The following is a 17,391-nucleotide window of genomic DNA, read 5'->3' as shown; positions in this document are numbered from 1 at the left end:
TTCCAAGTCACCCTGGGCTAGAGTGAAACTCTACCTTGAATAACCAAGATATGCAAACTACCTGTACTCAAGTATAATTGGTATTAAAAAAATTTTGGTGGATTTGGATTTGCATATGTCTGTGATACTCTCAGTACAGCCAAGGAATTAAACCTAACTACAATATAAAAATTTCCTTTGTTTTTTACTTTTGTTTCTTTTGGTTTGGTTTTGGAAATAACATGAAATGAGCTTTATCCTCAACCTATTTTAAATTTTATTTATTTATTTATTTTATTTTGAGAGTGACAGACACAGAGAGAAAGACAGGTAGAGGGAGAGAGAGAGAATGGGCGCGCCAGGGCTTTCTAGCCTCTGCAAACGAACTCCAGACTCTGGCTAACGTGGGACCTGGGGAACCGAGCCTCAAACCGGGGTCCTTAGGCTTCACAGGCAAGCACTTAACCGCTAAGCCATCTCTCTCCAGCCCTCAACCTATTTTAAAGTATATAACGCTGTATTGTTGACTAGGAGACTTTGTTGTACAGCATGTCTCTAAAATTTATTCATCTTGTATAACAAAACCTTCCAAACCATTGAAACCCAATTTTCCTAGACATCCAGCCCCTAACAACCACCATTCTACCTGCCCCCCTTCAATGACTATGACTCTTTTAGATAACTCAGAGTGAAATCATGCAATATTTGTCCTGACTGGTTTAATTTTCTTAGCATGATGTCCATCACATCCAATCATGTGGCAGTATTTCTTTCTGTTTTAAGGTTGAATCATATAACATGGGAGTACAGATACTTCTTTGAGAAGTGTACCCAAAATAGGATTACTAGATCTTATGGGAGTTTTCTTTTTCATACTATAAATAACTGTTGCAGTCAGGTTCACATTTCTGGTAGAAATCACCCAACCAAGAGCAGCTTGTGGGGGAAAAAAAGAGGTTTATTTTGGCTTACAGGCCTAAGGGGAAGCTCCACGATGGCAGGAAACATGATGGCATGAGAAGAGAGAGGGTGGACATCAAGCCCTGGCCCACATAAGGTGGACAACGGGAACAGGAGAGTGTGCCAAACAGTGGCATGGGGAAACTGGCTATAACACTCATAAGCCTGCCCCCAACAATACACCACCTCCAGGAGGCTTTAATTTTCAATTGCCATCAGCTGGGGAACCTAACATCCAGAACACCTAAATTTATGGGGTCACCTGAATCAAACCACCACAATAACTATTTCTCCCTATGGCACACTATTGCCTTGTGGCACTATGGAAATCACATAGCACACAAGTCCTGTGTTTGGTGATTGCTTTAAAGAGTGAAATCAGGCCAAGAATGGTAGTGCATACCTTTAATCCCAGCACTCGGGAGGCAGAGGTAGGAGGATCACATGACTTCGAGGCCACCCTGAGACTCCATAGTGAATACTAGGTCAGCCTGGGCTAGAATGAGACCCTATCTTGAAAAACCAAAAAAGAAAAAAAAAAAAAAGAGTGAAATCAGGGCTGGAGAGATGGCTTAGCAGTTAAGGTGCTTGCCTACAAAGCCAGAGGACCTTGGTTCGATTTCCCAGGACCCACAAAAGCCAGAGGCAGAAGGTGCATATGTGACTGAAGCTCGTCTGCAATGGCTAGAGACCCTGGGATGCCCATTCTCTTTCTCTCTCTCTCTCTCTCTCAAATAAATAAATAAATATAAATAAAATATTTTAAAAGAGTGAAATTGTCACACACACACAAAAGCACAGAAATGCAGAAAAATAAGAAAAGGCACTTATCAGATGGCAAGAAAGAATAACTGTTCACAAGGCTGAGAGCTGAAACAAAAACAGTGAGACAGAATTTGGCCTGAGCTCTAGGAACAGCTGCTCAGTATTTGTTAAGGAGGTGTTCACAGCCACTCTCCACCACATGACTGCTGTGAATACCATGAACTGCAGGAACCAACTGAAAGTCTAATAATGTAAGATGCAGTGTGAAAGCACCAACCACAGGGAAAGGTTAATGCTTGTGGATGAGGGAACCATTATTATAAATAGTGAAATTATCTTGTTATTAGATTTCAAAGGCTTTATTAATTATGTGACATCATATAAATTTCTTAAAAGAAGACAGAAAAATTTAACTAGATGCTTACTACTCTTTATAATTCCAAATGAAATGAACATGAAAATCAACAATATTTTCAACTGAAGAAAAATAAGATTTAAAAAGGTTAAGTAGGGATTAACTCACTGGAATAAACCTAAAAAGCAGTCAGAAATGCTCATGAGGTCATCATTGTGGCTAATTATGTTTTCCTTACTTATAGCCGAGCTGTCGACAAACCACTACTGCATCTTTATCAGTCCAGCCATCATCACAAATTGTTCCCCACTGGCCATTCACAGAAACTTCCACACGTCCTTCTTTCTTATTTTCTCCATCCATTAGTCTGATAGGAAAACCTAAGACATGATTCAAAAATATTAGAAAAGCCAAAATAAGCAAGGTTATGCCAAAGCATAAGCCTTTGCAAAATACAATTATTTCTAAACATCAAGTATAGACTCAGCTAACAATCCCTTTGGAGAAAAAAAATGAAATACTGCACACAGTTTTGTTCTACCCTTCAAAGCCCTGAGGCCAGAGTGCTCATCTTGCTCAATTTTGTATCCTAGCCTTTGAACCGTGTGTGGCATATAAAGGACCAAAAGTGCTGATCCAACAAACGAATGAATGATACTATAAAATCACAAGTTACTTTATTACAATAGACTTCTAAATAGTACAATAACATTAACTTAAAATTGTTTTGTTTCATGTGACTTTTGTTTGTTTGTTTTTGAGGTAGGGTCTCACTGTAGCCTAGGCTGATCTAGAGCTTGGTCTTGAATTCACAGCAACTCCTCTACATCTGCCTCTCTAGTGCTGGGATTAAAGGTGTATGCTACCACACTGGGCATCATGACATTATTTCATAAATTTTATGAGACACAGAACAAGAGTGACAGTGAGAGAGAGAGAGAGAGAGAGTAAATTGGCACCCCAGGGCCTCCAGACACTGCAATTGGACTCCAGACGTGTGTGCCACCTAGTGAGCATGGGCAACCTTGTGTACTTGTGTCACCTTGTGCACCTGGCTTATGTGGGACCTGGAGAGTTGAACCTGGGCCCTTAGGCTTTGCAGGTAAGCACTTTAACCATTAAGCAATCTCTCCAGCTCTATGTCACCTTTTTAAATATTTTATCTTATTTATTTGAGAGAGAGAAGAGAGGCAGATAAAAAGTGGGTGTGCCAAGGCCTTTAGCAACTGAAAATTAACTCTAGATGCATTATCCATCTGGCTTCCATGGGTAGTGGGGAATCAAACCTAGGTCTTTAGGCTTCACAAGCAAGTGCCTTAACTGCTAAGCCATCTCTCCAGCCCCATGTCATTTTTTATTCATGACTATAGATAGAAATATGTACTCCAAAGCTCAAGATTTTTGCAAAGGCATAAACAGATACAGCTTTGGCACACATGGGTCACTTGGATTGGGCAGAATTCCAGCAGAGGGAAGGGAAAAAGAAGGCACCTAACGATTTCCATATGAAACCTTCTTTTACTTTTCATTTCAAGGGAAGGATTTCATCACAAAAATGAGTAATATTTAAAAATTGAGGACCAGATCACTAATAAATTCAGATTTATATATGCCAATCAAATTATTTGTGGAAAGGCATATTTCTAATCACACCAACAAATTATGATACTGTTTAAGGCCCTCACTGAGATTCACATATTGTCATGGTAGAATGGTGAGGTCATTAGGCTGTGTCCAAAGTCAACATAAGTGGTGTCCTTATGAAAAGGAGATAACAGTAAAGACACATTTTTCCTTCTCTCTCCTTCTTGGTGGCCCCAGTGTTATTTGCTCCTGGGTCCTGTTTACTTCATGTGGAAGGCAGTAGAATCATGAAGCAAAGGCAAAGTCAACAAGTGTTTGTTGGGTGCCTACTCTGCGCACTGTTTTCTAGCCTCTAAAACAAAATAGGGAGTTTTAGCTATATCAGAAAAAAGAACATTTGAAACTTTACCTTTATTGTTTGATTGGTTGGTTGGTTGCTTGCTTGCTTTTAAGGAAGAGTTTCACCATAGCCCAGGCTCACCTGGAAATTACTCTGTTGTCCCAGGCTGGCCTTGAACTGATAGCAATCCTCCTACCTCTGCTTCTTGAGTGCTGGGATTAAAAGTGTGCCCAACTTAAACTTTACGTTTTTTATTAGTATATCTTAAATTGTGTGGTTCTTCATAAGAGAAGATTAAAAAGTGATCTTCAATGATCAAATTTAAACTGATGTCATTATTTTCTTAGTTTTCAATTTTTATGCTTTTGAATCTTTGGTTCAATATTTAGGAAACATACCCTAGGATTATATCTTCGTGTTTTTACCTCAGTAGTTTTAGGAACCATTTTCATATACTCTTAAAAAAAGAGAGAACTTTTGGGCTGGAGAGATGGCTTAGCGGTTAAGGCATTTGCTTGCAAAGCCAAAGGACTGAGGTTGTATTCCCCAGGACCCATGTAAGCCAGGTACACAAGGGGGCGCATGTGTCTGGAGTTCGTTTGCAGTAAAGCCCTGGAACACTCATTCTCTCTTTCTCTCTCTCTCCCTCTTTCTCTCTCTCAAACAAATAAATAAAATATAAAAAAGATAGAATTTTTAAGTCTCAATTATGTGCTTTATAAAAATACTGTACCCAATATTCCTGAATCTAATCTTAGCTATTTGCAAAATCACTGTATTTTCTATTCTCAAAGGGAAATTGGATGACAGAGGTCATTATCCTCAGAACACCTGAGTTCAGTTGGGACAGTAGCAATAGTAATGTGCACTATGGTGTTTCTTTGTTTCTTGTGTTGTTTTGTGGTACTAAAGATTGAACCCAAGGCTTTGGGCATGCTAGGCAAGTATTCTATCATTAAGCTATAGTACCATCCCTAAATTCTTGTATATAAAATGTTTGAGAGGACTAACAACCCTATGAATATGCAATATTATTCAATAGTTCAAGCTGATATTAGTAGTTTGCTTTAATTTTTCCTGTAACAATGATGTCATACATTGTTTTCAGAACATAATATTTCTTCCTACAAGAAGAAACTTAACAGAAATGTTCATTTCAGTCTAAGTTTATTCTATAAAACTGACTAAAGGGCAACCTCATGAGACGATTTTTACCCATGATTATTTTAAGACTGCTAGCAGAGCTACTTATCTTTATATATATATACATACATACATACATATATATATATATATATATATATATATATATATATATATATATATATATATTTAATTGACAACTTCTATGCTTACTCCATCTGAAACAGGGAAAAATAATATTCACTTGTTTTGTTTTGTTTTCAAGGTAGGGTCTTACTCTGGCCCAGGCTGACCTGGAATTCACTATGTGGTCTCAGGGTAGCCTCGAACTCACAGTGATCCTCCCACTTCTGTCTTTCAAGTGCTGCTTGGTTTGTTTTAATCTTGTCTAAATAGTTCACTAACATTCAAGGAAAATGAAAACTAGAATATTTGACCAATGGATATCAGAATGGATATCTCAAGGTCTTCCGCCATGCAGATATTTGGGATTATAAACATTTTTTAGTGAGAAATATAATACTTCAAACAAACATAAAACAAATTTAGATAGAAATGTCATGGTAGTTGAGAAGCTCAAAAGAGGTTTTTTTTTTTCTTGGGAAACAGATTTGTAAAGTCAGGCCAAGTATAGTAAGGCTTCACATTCCAAACTGATGGTTGGAGATTCAGGACCACTGAAGTGTGGATCCCGGCAAGCTCCGCCCAGTCCTCACCAGAAGACACCCTGTGCCCGCTGCCGTCAGGGTAGCAGGCAATGCCCACATCTTCGCGATGGCTGCAGTCGTGCTTTCCCCACTGTCTGCTGGAACACTGCAGGAAACTGGTTTCCTTTCCAGAGCAGCTGACGTCATCCAGCCATATGGGACCCGTGCTCTCTTCAAGATGGTTTGCAGAGGCTTGTTTGCCATATCTGTGGCAATGAAATGAACATTGTGCCCAGAAACATCTCTGGTTTCAAGGAACAAACAACATAATTAAGTGTCATGATTCCAGAGTTTAAGAATGTGTTGTTTATCTCACCTTGGAGCCTCAGAGCCATGTTTGCTTTACAAACATTTGAATCACCCTAATTTTTCATTGACTCCATGAGTAACTAATGAACAATTCATTCCTGTGCCTTGTCTACAATTTAACCCACCAGCCAGAGAGAATGCAAAGAGATAAACTTGAAATTCTTGTCCATGGAAGTGAATACTTTGAGGGAGAGAGGGAGTGCTGAGCTCAGAGGTTCCATCAGCTTCTCTGGGGGCTCTCAGGAATCTCTTCTCCAAAACAGTGTGTATTAATTCTCAAGCACTACGCCCAATCGGGGATAACAATTCAATGTTAGCTCATCAAAATCAGAATCGCAGTGTTCTTAGCTTTTCATAAGGTCATATAGATTTAATTTTTAAAATTTTATAAATTGCACTTGTGTGGCAAGCGTTTTTATTACATTTGTTATGTATATTGCAATGATAGGCTGTGAAAGAGCAAGTATCTGTAAAATAAAACTGACAGCTGTGCTGGTCTGCACTTTCTTTCATCCTTCCTTCCATGTTTCCCTTATTCCTTAAATTACAAACCTTCAACATAAAGATCTTGTAATTTAATTCTTTGTCAAAAACTTGATGTCAAGCACTTGACATTTTATATTCATTAAAAGTATGAAAAGTTCTTTCATTCTGCCATGGATTTTCCCAGTTGTTTTATTTATTAAATTTGCTCTTGTAAGTGAACATTTAGTAAATTAAAACAATGCAACTTTTAAAAAATGGTTTTTCAAGGTAGGTTCTTGCTCTGGCCCAGACTGACCTGGAATTCACTATCTAGTCTCTGGGTAGCCTTGAGCGCACAGCAAACCTCTTACCTCTGCCTCCCAAGTGCTGGGATTAAAGGCATGTGCCACAATGCTTGGCTCCAATGTAACTTTATTTTATTTTGTTTTATTTATTTATTTATTTTGGTTTTTTGAGGTAGGGTCTCACTCTAGTCCAGGCTGACCTGGAACTCACTATGTAGTCTCAGGGTGGCCACGAACTCACGGCGATCCACCTGCCTCTAGCTCCCAAGTGCTGGGATTAACGGCATGCATCACCATGCCCGGTCCCCAATGCAACTTTTTAATTAGTCATTTTAAGGTTATTTTGCTAGTTAATCAAGCTTTAACTAGAAAAGTAATTAATGTAAACCTCATATTGCTGTTACTTTTAATGTAAAATATTTTTCCAGGTAAAGCATCACTGATCTTCATCTACCTAGTTTAAAAAAAAAACAAACATATAATAGGAAGTTCTTTTATGTTTGGATTGCATTTGGACAAAGAAACCCAAGGTTGACTCTCTTTTCTCATTCCAAATGATTAGGTTCTTTCAGAACTATAAACTAAATGTTGCACATGCCCACAACAGATGAATGAGGACATTTTTAGAACCAATAAGTTCAGATACATTATGCATGAAAAAAAATCAGAATGGATTTTTAAAACTTAAAATAAATGAAATATGGAGGAAAAATTCAATATCCACCATTGATTTTGATTCATAAATAACATGTGAAAATGAATGGAAAATAATGGGACTTATGCATCTCTATAAATCTATGAAAACTTAGGATACAATTGTTAGTGCAGCAGAGAGCCATTTAAATATAAAGTGGTGTATTAAGTGATTCATATTAATTAAATATCAATATTTATTTGGCCATCCCTTTGACTTAATAATTTTAACAACTGCTATGCTCAGGAAAATTCAAAATGCAGGGCATTTACATGTATTTATATCTTTATGATAGCATTATTTATAGGTAACATAACAAAATTAAAAATTAATTTTAACCAATAAAATTAGTTTTAACATTAAGTAAACCACAGTGTGAATATGGTGGCTCATGCCTTTAATCCCAGCACTCAGGAGGCAGAGGTAGGTGGATCACTGTGAGTTCGAGGCCACCCTGAGACTACATAGTAAATTCCAGGTCAGCCTGAGCTAAAGTGAGACCTACCTTGAAAAAACAAAAAAACAAACAAACAAAAAAAAAAAGGATATCTGCTGTTAACAATACATTTGTCTATGTACCAATATAAAATTTAAAAATGTATATAAAAGTCACATATGTACTATAACAGCTGATACAAAATGCATGCAAATTATAATACTAATAGTGCAAAATGGAAAAACTATTAAAAGCATTTAATATTCTTTTGTTTTCACTCCTATAAATCCAATGCCACATTGGCCAGGTGGGAATTTTCTCTTTTTTAAACTTTCTCTGTTTCAGTTTATTTTTATAAATTTTTAAATGTATGTTTAAACATGGATTTGCCCAACTTGAATGAGTGTATATTTTTAAGGTTTAATGGATATTTACAATAAGCTCTATCGTAAACTGAAATGAACTGCCTTGCTATTGTTTAAAGCATGATATAGAAATACAGAAAATGAGAAAGAATGGGCATTCTTCAGATTCATTCATGCATTTAGCTCAAGGGCATCATTTGCAATTGCTTCAACCAAATGACATCTTTGCACTGGGTTGCATTATGCATGTGACATGAAACATGTTGCCCAAAGTATGACACTCGGATTTCAAGTTGGCAAGGTCAAATATAATTTCTAAAGGTCATATCATGACAAGAGGGCTATTTTTCTCAAGTAAAAGTGTCAATTACCAAGCCATTCTGAGAAAAAGGATCATGTAATTTCAGAACATTTGTCATTGGACTTCATTGTAATTTTAGCCACAATGATGTTACAACTAACAACTTCTGACAGTAGCAATACGTCAGAGTAAAATCAAGCATTCAGTGTCTTACAGATGCAAGAGTCACCAAAGTGTCAAGCAATTTGGTCAAGAAAAAGGTGGTAGTGGAGAAAGTAAATGAAATAAATATCAAGTGATGGTTAATCATTATCTTAGAAAATGTCATTTTCATATTACTGTGCTTTTGTGGGTAAGGAGGCAAGTGCGTGTTATCTATGACAGACAAATGATAAACAGATAAGATAGATAATAAATAGAGACAGGTAAATGGATGATACATTAAAGATGACATGTATTTTTAAAATAAGGATTATGTAGTAAAACTTTTGTAATTTGGCATTCAGCTTCTTCATATCTGTGAGCCTTACTTAAATCCCAGTTGCCGACAAGCCACGTATGTATTCATCTCAGTCCAGCCATCATCACAGACAGTTCCCCACTGTCCCAGATAGTATATCTCCAGGCGGCCTTCATGGCTGCCTTTTCCGCCTGCAAGTCTGATCACCCCATCTGTGAGCAGAAGACAATGAGACAAGGCCAATCAACAATAGCAAACCACATTCACTTTACCAGAAGCACCATCATATTCAGGCCTCTTCCTGAGCTTTCCATTACTTATGTTCTAACTCTGCTAGTGACGCTTTGGAGGTCATTGTACTGTTTCTGAGGTTTACCGCAATGTGTATCTTCCTAATAGTTGTAAATTATTCTGAGTAGAAAAATATTATCTGATGTAATTTCCAAGTATGTGTGTGTAAAATCTACTTGGTGTGTGTGTGTGTTCATGTGTGTAAGTGCAGGTATACATGTGTCATGATGCACATGTGGATGTCAGCTTTCCATCTCCTTTGAAAGAAGGTCTCTCATTGAGCTGAATGCTCTTTTCACAGTCTTCTCGGAAATTCTGTCTACACCTCTCTCTTCCTCTCTCTCTCTCTCTCAAATAAATAAACAAAACATTAACAAAAAACGTAAAAGCTTATTTATTTATTTATGACAGAGAAAAAAGAATATAGAATGGGTATGCCAGGTCTCTAGCCACTGCAAACAAACTCCAGACACTTGTACCACCTTCTGCATCTGGCTTATGTGGGATATGGGGAGTGGAACCTGGATCCTTAGGCTTCACAGGCAAGTGCCTTAATGCTCAGCCATCTCTCCAGCCCTTTAGTTCTTTTTACTATAGAAGTAATGAACTTGTGGTAACTCACCTTGCCTTTCCACTTTTCACTCTTTGATCTTAACCTGCAAATGCATACTCACATACCCTTTTGCACTTGGGCATCCCTTTCTCACAACACATATCTATTTGGACAGGGATGCTGCAATTTGGGATAATCTGAAAATTGTGTCCAGCAAAGCTAACTTGGTTTCTTTAGCAGTGTGTTTTAACCAGTAATCACATTAATACTGTTTTATACTAGCTAGGAACACGTTCTGAATAAGACTGGTTAATGGAGGAATGAATAAAAGATGTAATATAGGGCTGGAGAGATGGCTTAGCGGCACTTGCCCATGAGATCTAAGGACCCAGGTTTGATTCCCCAGGACCCACATAAGCCAAATGCACAAGGTGGCACATGCATCTGGAATTTGTTTGCAGTGACTGGATGTCCTGGCATACCTATTCTCTCTCTCCTTCTTTCTCTCTCAAGTAAATAAATGAAAATAAAATAGTTTTAAAATATAATTTTAAAAAGAAATAAAATTTTATACTGGAGAGATAACTTAGTGGTTAAGGCACTTGCCTGTAAAGCCAAAGGACCTAGGTCTGGTTCCCAGAACCCATGTAAGCCACATGCACAAGGTGACACATGCATCTGGAGATCATTTGCAATGGCTGGAGGCCCTGGAGCACCCATCCTCTCCCTCTCTTTCTCTCTCTTATAAATAAATATTTTTTTAAAGATGTAATATACTGACACCTAATCTTTGGATTCTGTCATTGCATATTGATTTTGACTATGGGTAGTAAACACTGCAATAAAATGAGTGTTTCTGACCTGCTTATAGAACTTCACTTTAAAATTTTCAGAAATATTTATGAATGAGGAGAGAGTATTTTAATGTAAAATTTCTGTTAGTTGTTTTAGTTGTATTTGGAAATAATTTGTATCTCATTTGGTCCTAGCACTCGAATTGAAAAGCTAAGCTATGGCAAACCCAAGAGTTATGAGGGCAGAGATTAGCACATTAAGGGATGAAACCCTTACCTGTCAGAGGCACACAGGATACACCAGCATCTTCTTTATGTCCACAGTTATGTTCCCCCCAGGAGCTCTTTGGACATTGTTCAATTGAAAGCTCATTCCCAGTGCAGCGTACTTCATCCAACATTATTGGGCCAGATCCTTCCCCAAAATATGCCCCATTCCATGCTTTAGCAATGCCACTGAATAAACATAGAACATAAAAAGTCTGGATTCCATACCAAAACTTAGTCTGACTTATTTCCTTTGTCAGTGGTAAATACAGTCATTATTCCCCACTGACCAATTTGCACCATAGATCATTCTTGGATCTCTCTCTCTCTCTCTCTCTCTCTCTCTCTCTCTCTCCTTCTTTTCCATGGTTCTTTATATTTCCCACCATTACAAATGTTTAAAAACTAACAGGTATTCTTTTCATTTTATTTTATTTATTTATTTGAAAGCTACACACAGAGAGAGAAAGAGGCAGAGAGAGAGAGAGGAAGAGAGAATGGGTGAGCCAGGACTTCCAGCCACTGCAAACGAACTCCAGACATGTGCGCCCCCTTGTGCATCTGGCTAACGCAGGTCCTAGGGAATCGAGCCTCAAACCAGGGTCCTTAGGCTTCACAGGCAAGCATTTAACTGCTAAGCCATCTCTCCAGCTCCCTAACAGGTATTCTTTAATATTTACACTTCTTTAATAATAGAATCTCCAATTTTTAGAAGGGTAATGGCTATCCAAAATAAAGACCATATTTTTCAGCCTCCTCTCCCAATAAGCAATTATTTTTTGCAATAAAATGTACATAACATAAAATTTATAACCATAAGTATTTTAAGTACATATATATGAGCTTAACATTCATATTACTGTATAACTATCACTACTGTCTGTCTCCGGATGTTATCATAATCTCCAAATAGCACTCTGCACCATGGCTATGTTTTTCTGATGACATTTAGGAAGAAATATTTCCTCTAGGAAGTGTCCTCACTCCATTTCCTTTTTCCTGCTGACTCCAAGGCAGAGGCAATGGCTAGAGCTTGACAAACTATGTTAAGCAAGAATTTGAGCCTTGAATTTTTATTTGTCTTTTTACTTGTTTGTTTGTTTGTTTTTGAGATTCTTGCATCAGTGCCCTGGGTGCTGGAATTACTGGCAAGAACCACTGTGCCTGGAAACATATGATTGGTTTAAAGAAAATTTTCACTTGTTTCTGAGCATAACTATTTTTGCAGTCAGCTACTTGTTGCTGGCACATCCACTAGACACAGCTTATGGGAGGAAGGGGCTTATTGCACTCTTAAAATTTTCAGGGGAACACCATCAATGGTGAAATAAGCTGGCTCATTTCCATAGTCCAAGCAGAGAGACATTGGCAAACAACCAGCAAACATCAACACCAGCAAGCACGAACAGCCAGACAAACCACTCTCCACACCTTAGGGCTGGACTTAAGATCTGCCCCCAATGGCGTGCCTCTTCCCCAGTAGTGCTCCCTCTACTGGAAATTTGAACTTCAAGCCTGAGTCTATGAGGCCATATATTTAAACCCCTACAATCTATATGCCTACAAATGAGTTCAATAGGGGTCATTATTCTTTATGTATAGCAGTTTCTCCTTATCCATGAGGAATGTTTCAAGACCCCCCAGTAGATATCCAAAGCTGGTGTACTACTAAACCCCATGTGTACTATGCTTTTTGCTATATATGCATAATAAAGGTTCATTACTAACTTAGGCATGGTAAAACAATAATAACAACTACCAGTAAGATCAAATTTTTAAAACATTCAGATATGGTGACTCACACCTTTAATCCCAGCACTCAGATGGCTAAAATAGAAAGACCATCATGAGTTTGATGCCAGCCTGAGCTTTGGAGTGAATTCCAGGTCAGACTGGGTCCAAAATATATATATAATATATATATATGGAGAGATGGCCCAGTAGTTAACGGTATTTGCTTGTACAGCCTGCCAACCTGGGTTCAATTCCCCAGTGCTCATATAAAGCCAGATGTACACAGTGGCACATGCATCAAGAGCTCTTTTGCAAAATATTCATTCTTTTCCCTCTCCCTTTCTCTTCTCTTTCTCTCTTTTCTCTCTCCCTTACATACACAAATAAATAAATGTTTTTTTAATTGAATATAACAATATATTATATGACTGTCTTCTCTCTCATAAAATGTCTTATTGTACTTACCCCTCATGGGATGACATGAAATGATACAATCCTTTACACAGTGAGAAGTTGTGAAATGAATGATATAGGCATTATTAAGTAGTGTTTACATGAGGTTTACTTGAAATCAAGTGCCATGATGCCACTGCAATTGATCTGACCACCAAGAGGGCTACCAAGTAACGCTGTGGAAAGGTCGTGTTTGTAGTGTAGACACACTGGACAAAGCAATGATTCACGTTCAGGGCCAGAAGGATCAGGCTTCATCCTGCCATTGAGGAAAACAGCTTAAACCCTATCAATTGTTAGCATGTGAGAGAGAGACACAAATTCAATCCCTCGAACAAGAGAACAAATAAGAAAACAAATCAAGCCTAGGAATTGTTTATTTAAAAATTTTTCCATTTAAGATTTTCAAACTGATGGTGTACTGACAGCTATGGAACAATTTCTGTATTACAGGCCATGTCAAATCTCCACAGGCTGAATCCATGAAGAGATGGACATATGGATACAGATGTTGATGTTCAAATGTGGGATCTCCAACAAGCCTGGCTTTCCTATGGGAAATCAATAAAAGCTCTCAGAAACCAGGTGTGGTGGCACACGCCTTTAATCCCAGCACTTGGGAGGCAGAGGTAAGACTTCTCAGCACTTCTTTAGCATTTCTTAGCACTTGCATACTCCATAAACTTCTCTGAAGAAGTGATTTAAGGAATTTTTCTCTCCCAACAGTTAATAATTAAACTACCTTTATTGCTAAGCAATTTATCTAAAGACAATTAGTATTTAATTTAAACAAACCATAACTTTTGCTTTCTCCACTTCAAAGAAATAGTATCATAGGGAAACAAAATTCAGTCAGTATTTCAATATTTTCAGTTGTTAATATTGTATTTTTTCTATTAATTTGCCCTTTTGGTGGAATATTTAGGACATTTACATTAGGGATAAGCTATGACTTCAGCTGGATATATTGGTCCTTGGTTTTTTTTTTTTATTTTACTTTTTATTAACAACTTCCATGCATATAGACAATATACCAAAATCCTAATTGCCTCTCACCAGCCTCCCTTTTCCCCCCACCCTAGTCCCTCTTCCACCAAAAATGTCAATTTGTGAAAAACTACTTGAATGTAATTTTTGAAAAATTACCTTAATGTAATTTTGCAAGCAAGAACATACATGGTAGTTGTTCATAGTATAAGAGGTACTGGATAAATGTATATTTCTATTACAGATTGTAAGGCAAAAGATGAAAAGGCCCCAAAGACCATTAACCTATGACTGCATTATTTTACTTGAGACTCTTGCAGCAGAGGTGCTCATAATGAGAGGCAAACATTTTAATACCCATAAAACATTTCACTAAAAAAGTGGTAGAAGTCTAAACAAATCAGAAAAGCATACTGAGCACTGCTACAGAGGACAGAGATGAACAAAGTGAACATAAAGCATGACTTAGGGAATGCTGGGATCCAGAACAGAAAAGGAGAACTAGAGGTGACCAGAAGAACTACACAGGTTGAGAGGAATAAAGGCTGAGAAGCTGAGGAAAGCGGAGATTAACAGCTCCTTTAATATTTGCCCATGGGTAAAAAAAAATCCAGTTCATTGAGCCACCACTAGGTTAAAGAGAAATCCGGGACAAATATAGGATAATATAAAATGTGTCTCAAACTCCTTACAGAAGCATAAATGAATCCTGACAGCTAAAGATGAATAAAGAAAAGAGAAAATGAGAGAGAGAGATAGAAGGAGAAAGGGAAGAAAGTGAAAGAAACAGAAAAGGGTGGAGGGAGGACTGAAAGAAGGGAGGAAAGAACACCAAAAAGTTACTAGACTAAAATAATAGGAACATTGCTCTTATAACCTTGGATTTAACAGGTTCAAGAAAGACAGGAAACGTAGAAGTCAGGAAACAAAGACTAGAAAATGTTAAATTCAACCACAAAAAAATTGAAAACTACCAAAGAAGAAAAAACATCTTTAGTCCAAAACAATATTTGCAATATATACAAGCAACCCAAAGACTTGTGGTAATTAATAACACTATTAAATTTTAACTGAAAAACACCAGCCAATTTTTAAAAAGTTGATGGAGTGGATCAAAGTAGAAGAAGAATGATTTGTGGCAACATGGTAAGGCACTTGAGCTCACTAGTGGTCAAAATGAGGCAATAGTAAAGCATTCTTACGGTCACATTGCCTGATGCTTTCCACCGGTGGGAGGGAGTACGCCCCATTGGCTGGGGCAGAGGAGCTGAATTACACTGCATTCCAAATATGCTGATGATTGTGTAACACTGATTCTAGAAAATGCAAGAGCTAAGGAAAAACCTCAGACAAGAAAGTGGAAGCCATACTCTGTGACTGTGGAGAAAGTTTTTTATCCACTAGTGAGACATTATTTGCGTTTTGCTTTCTTTCCTGTATATTTCCACATTTTCTATTAAAACAATACCATGTTAATGTTTGCAAAATATTCAATTAAATAAACTAATCAGAAAAAGTTAATAGAATAGACCTTGAGGGGAAAATCACTAGCCTGAAAACTATGGTGTAACACAGACTTGACTAACTAGTTTTTGATTTATTAAATTTAAGAGGATAAAATTTATATACATACATATCCCTTCAGCCAGGATTTCCTGGCGCCCTGCTGCTTGCTGGCTTTCTGGAAAAAAAAAAAAAAAAAGAGCAGAGAAATTGATGACTTTTAAAGGGATCTTACAGTACTGGGCAAAGCAGCATAAAATTTTAGGGCCTGGACGTCTGAAGGTGTGGTGATTCAACAGTGTTGGTTGTTCCCTGTTCTACCTCTATAGAAATAATTTCCATACCAGCCTGACAGTTCTGTGATGAGAGTCTCACTGTCACCTACTTTTTACCCCCACCCCCACCTCCACCACAGAAAAACAGTTTTGGAGTAATGGTGTGCTGATATAATACACTAAGTTCTTATTTTGTGTATGAAGCTATTTGATCTCCATGACAGCAATTCCTAATAATTACGGGCTTGATTCTATGCTTAAACCTTATTCAAGACAATTTTCAACTTACCTAACCAATCAGGTTGCATGGATATAAAGTTAAGCCTCATGCCACCCAGAAAAAAAGCCCAGCAAATAAATAGCACATCTGACTGACTAATCCACAAACTTGGCTACTACTTTGAAGCAGGCATAATAGGAAGGCAAGAAAATTGTATAAAAGTTACTAGGTTATAAAAAGATTATTTTTTAACCACAGACCTCAGCTTGTGACACCTGTGACCAATAGATACAGAAGCTTATTTTAAAAATATTTTTTTTATTTATTTGTGAGAAAGAGAGAGGGGTAGAAAGAATGGACGCACCAAGGCCTCTAGCCACTGCACACAAACACCAGATGCATGAGCTACCCTGTGCATATGGCTTATGTGAGTACTGGGGAATCAAACTTGGATCCTTGGGGTTCTCAGGAAAGTACCTTAACTGCTAAGCTTCAGCCTGAGAAGCCCATTTTTAATGATCTCTAAAAGACAATACACTTCATCCCTGAAATCACTTGAAATATAATGAATGCTTACTGCACAGGCAGCCCCCGGTCAGTAGCTTTATCAACTCATTTACGCTTCCCTACAACCTCATGATATTATTATCACAAGTATGTAAAATTGAATTTTATTTGTGTGTGTGTGTGTGTGTGTGTGTGTGTGTGTGCGCGTGCGCACTTGCCAATACCTGTAGGTGAGTGAAACAAACACCAAAAGCTTGAGTCGCTTTTTGAGTCTGGCTTATGTGAGTGGCTAAGGAATTGAACATGGGTAGGCAGGTTTTGCAAGCAAGTGCCTTTACCAGCTGAATCATTTCCCAGCCCTGTTTTCTCAGTTTCTACATAAGAGAACTGAGACTCACTAGTGAAATCATGAGCCAACATCTCATTGCTGCTAGATGGTCAGTCTATGAGCAGTCTTCAGACTGCTTCAGCACTGGTTTTACAGCCACTGGACACAGTCTACCTGATCTGTGAATTATCAATGTCCTCTGAAAATAAACTTTCTCTTTTCATTTCTCTGTTTTTTCCAGCTCTAGATTTGGATTTAGTTGTATTAACACTTTGTCATTTTACAAATAGTGTAACATGAATGAAAAATAC

The 17,391-nt window shown here is 37.6% G+C and overlaps 1 protein-coding gene across 2 annotated transcripts in view; it reads right to left on the bottom strand.

Moving 5' to 3' along the window:
* Nucleotides 1-17,391, bottom strand: part of Prss12 (serine protease 12) — a 76,965-nt gene that overhangs the window by 27,461 nt on the left and 32,113 nt on the right. For both annotated transcript variants that reach the window (XM_045142542.1, XM_045142543.1), the window contains exons 3-6: nt 11,084-11,262; nt 9,239-9,380; nt 5,843-6,039; nt 2,298-2,439 (exon numbers count right to left, since the gene is read on the bottom strand). In XM_045142542.1, the coding sequence (XP_044998477.1) occupies nt 2,298-2,439; nt 5,843-6,039; nt 9,239-9,380; nt 11,084-11,262 (660 nt within the window). The remainder of the gene's footprint in view (nt 1-2,297; nt 2,440-5,842; nt 6,040-9,238; nt 9,381-11,083; nt 11,263-17,391) is intronic.

Source organism: Jaculus jaculus, chromosome 2 (assembly GCF_020740685.1).
Source record: "Jaculus jaculus isolate mJacJac1 chromosome 2, mJacJac1.mat.Y.cur, whole genome shotgun sequence".
In the NCBI taxonomy this organism is placed as follows: Eukaryota; Metazoa; Chordata; class Mammalia; order Rodentia; family Dipodidae; genus Jaculus; species Jaculus jaculus.
This window is presented reverse-complemented; position numbering and strand designations above follow the sequence as displayed.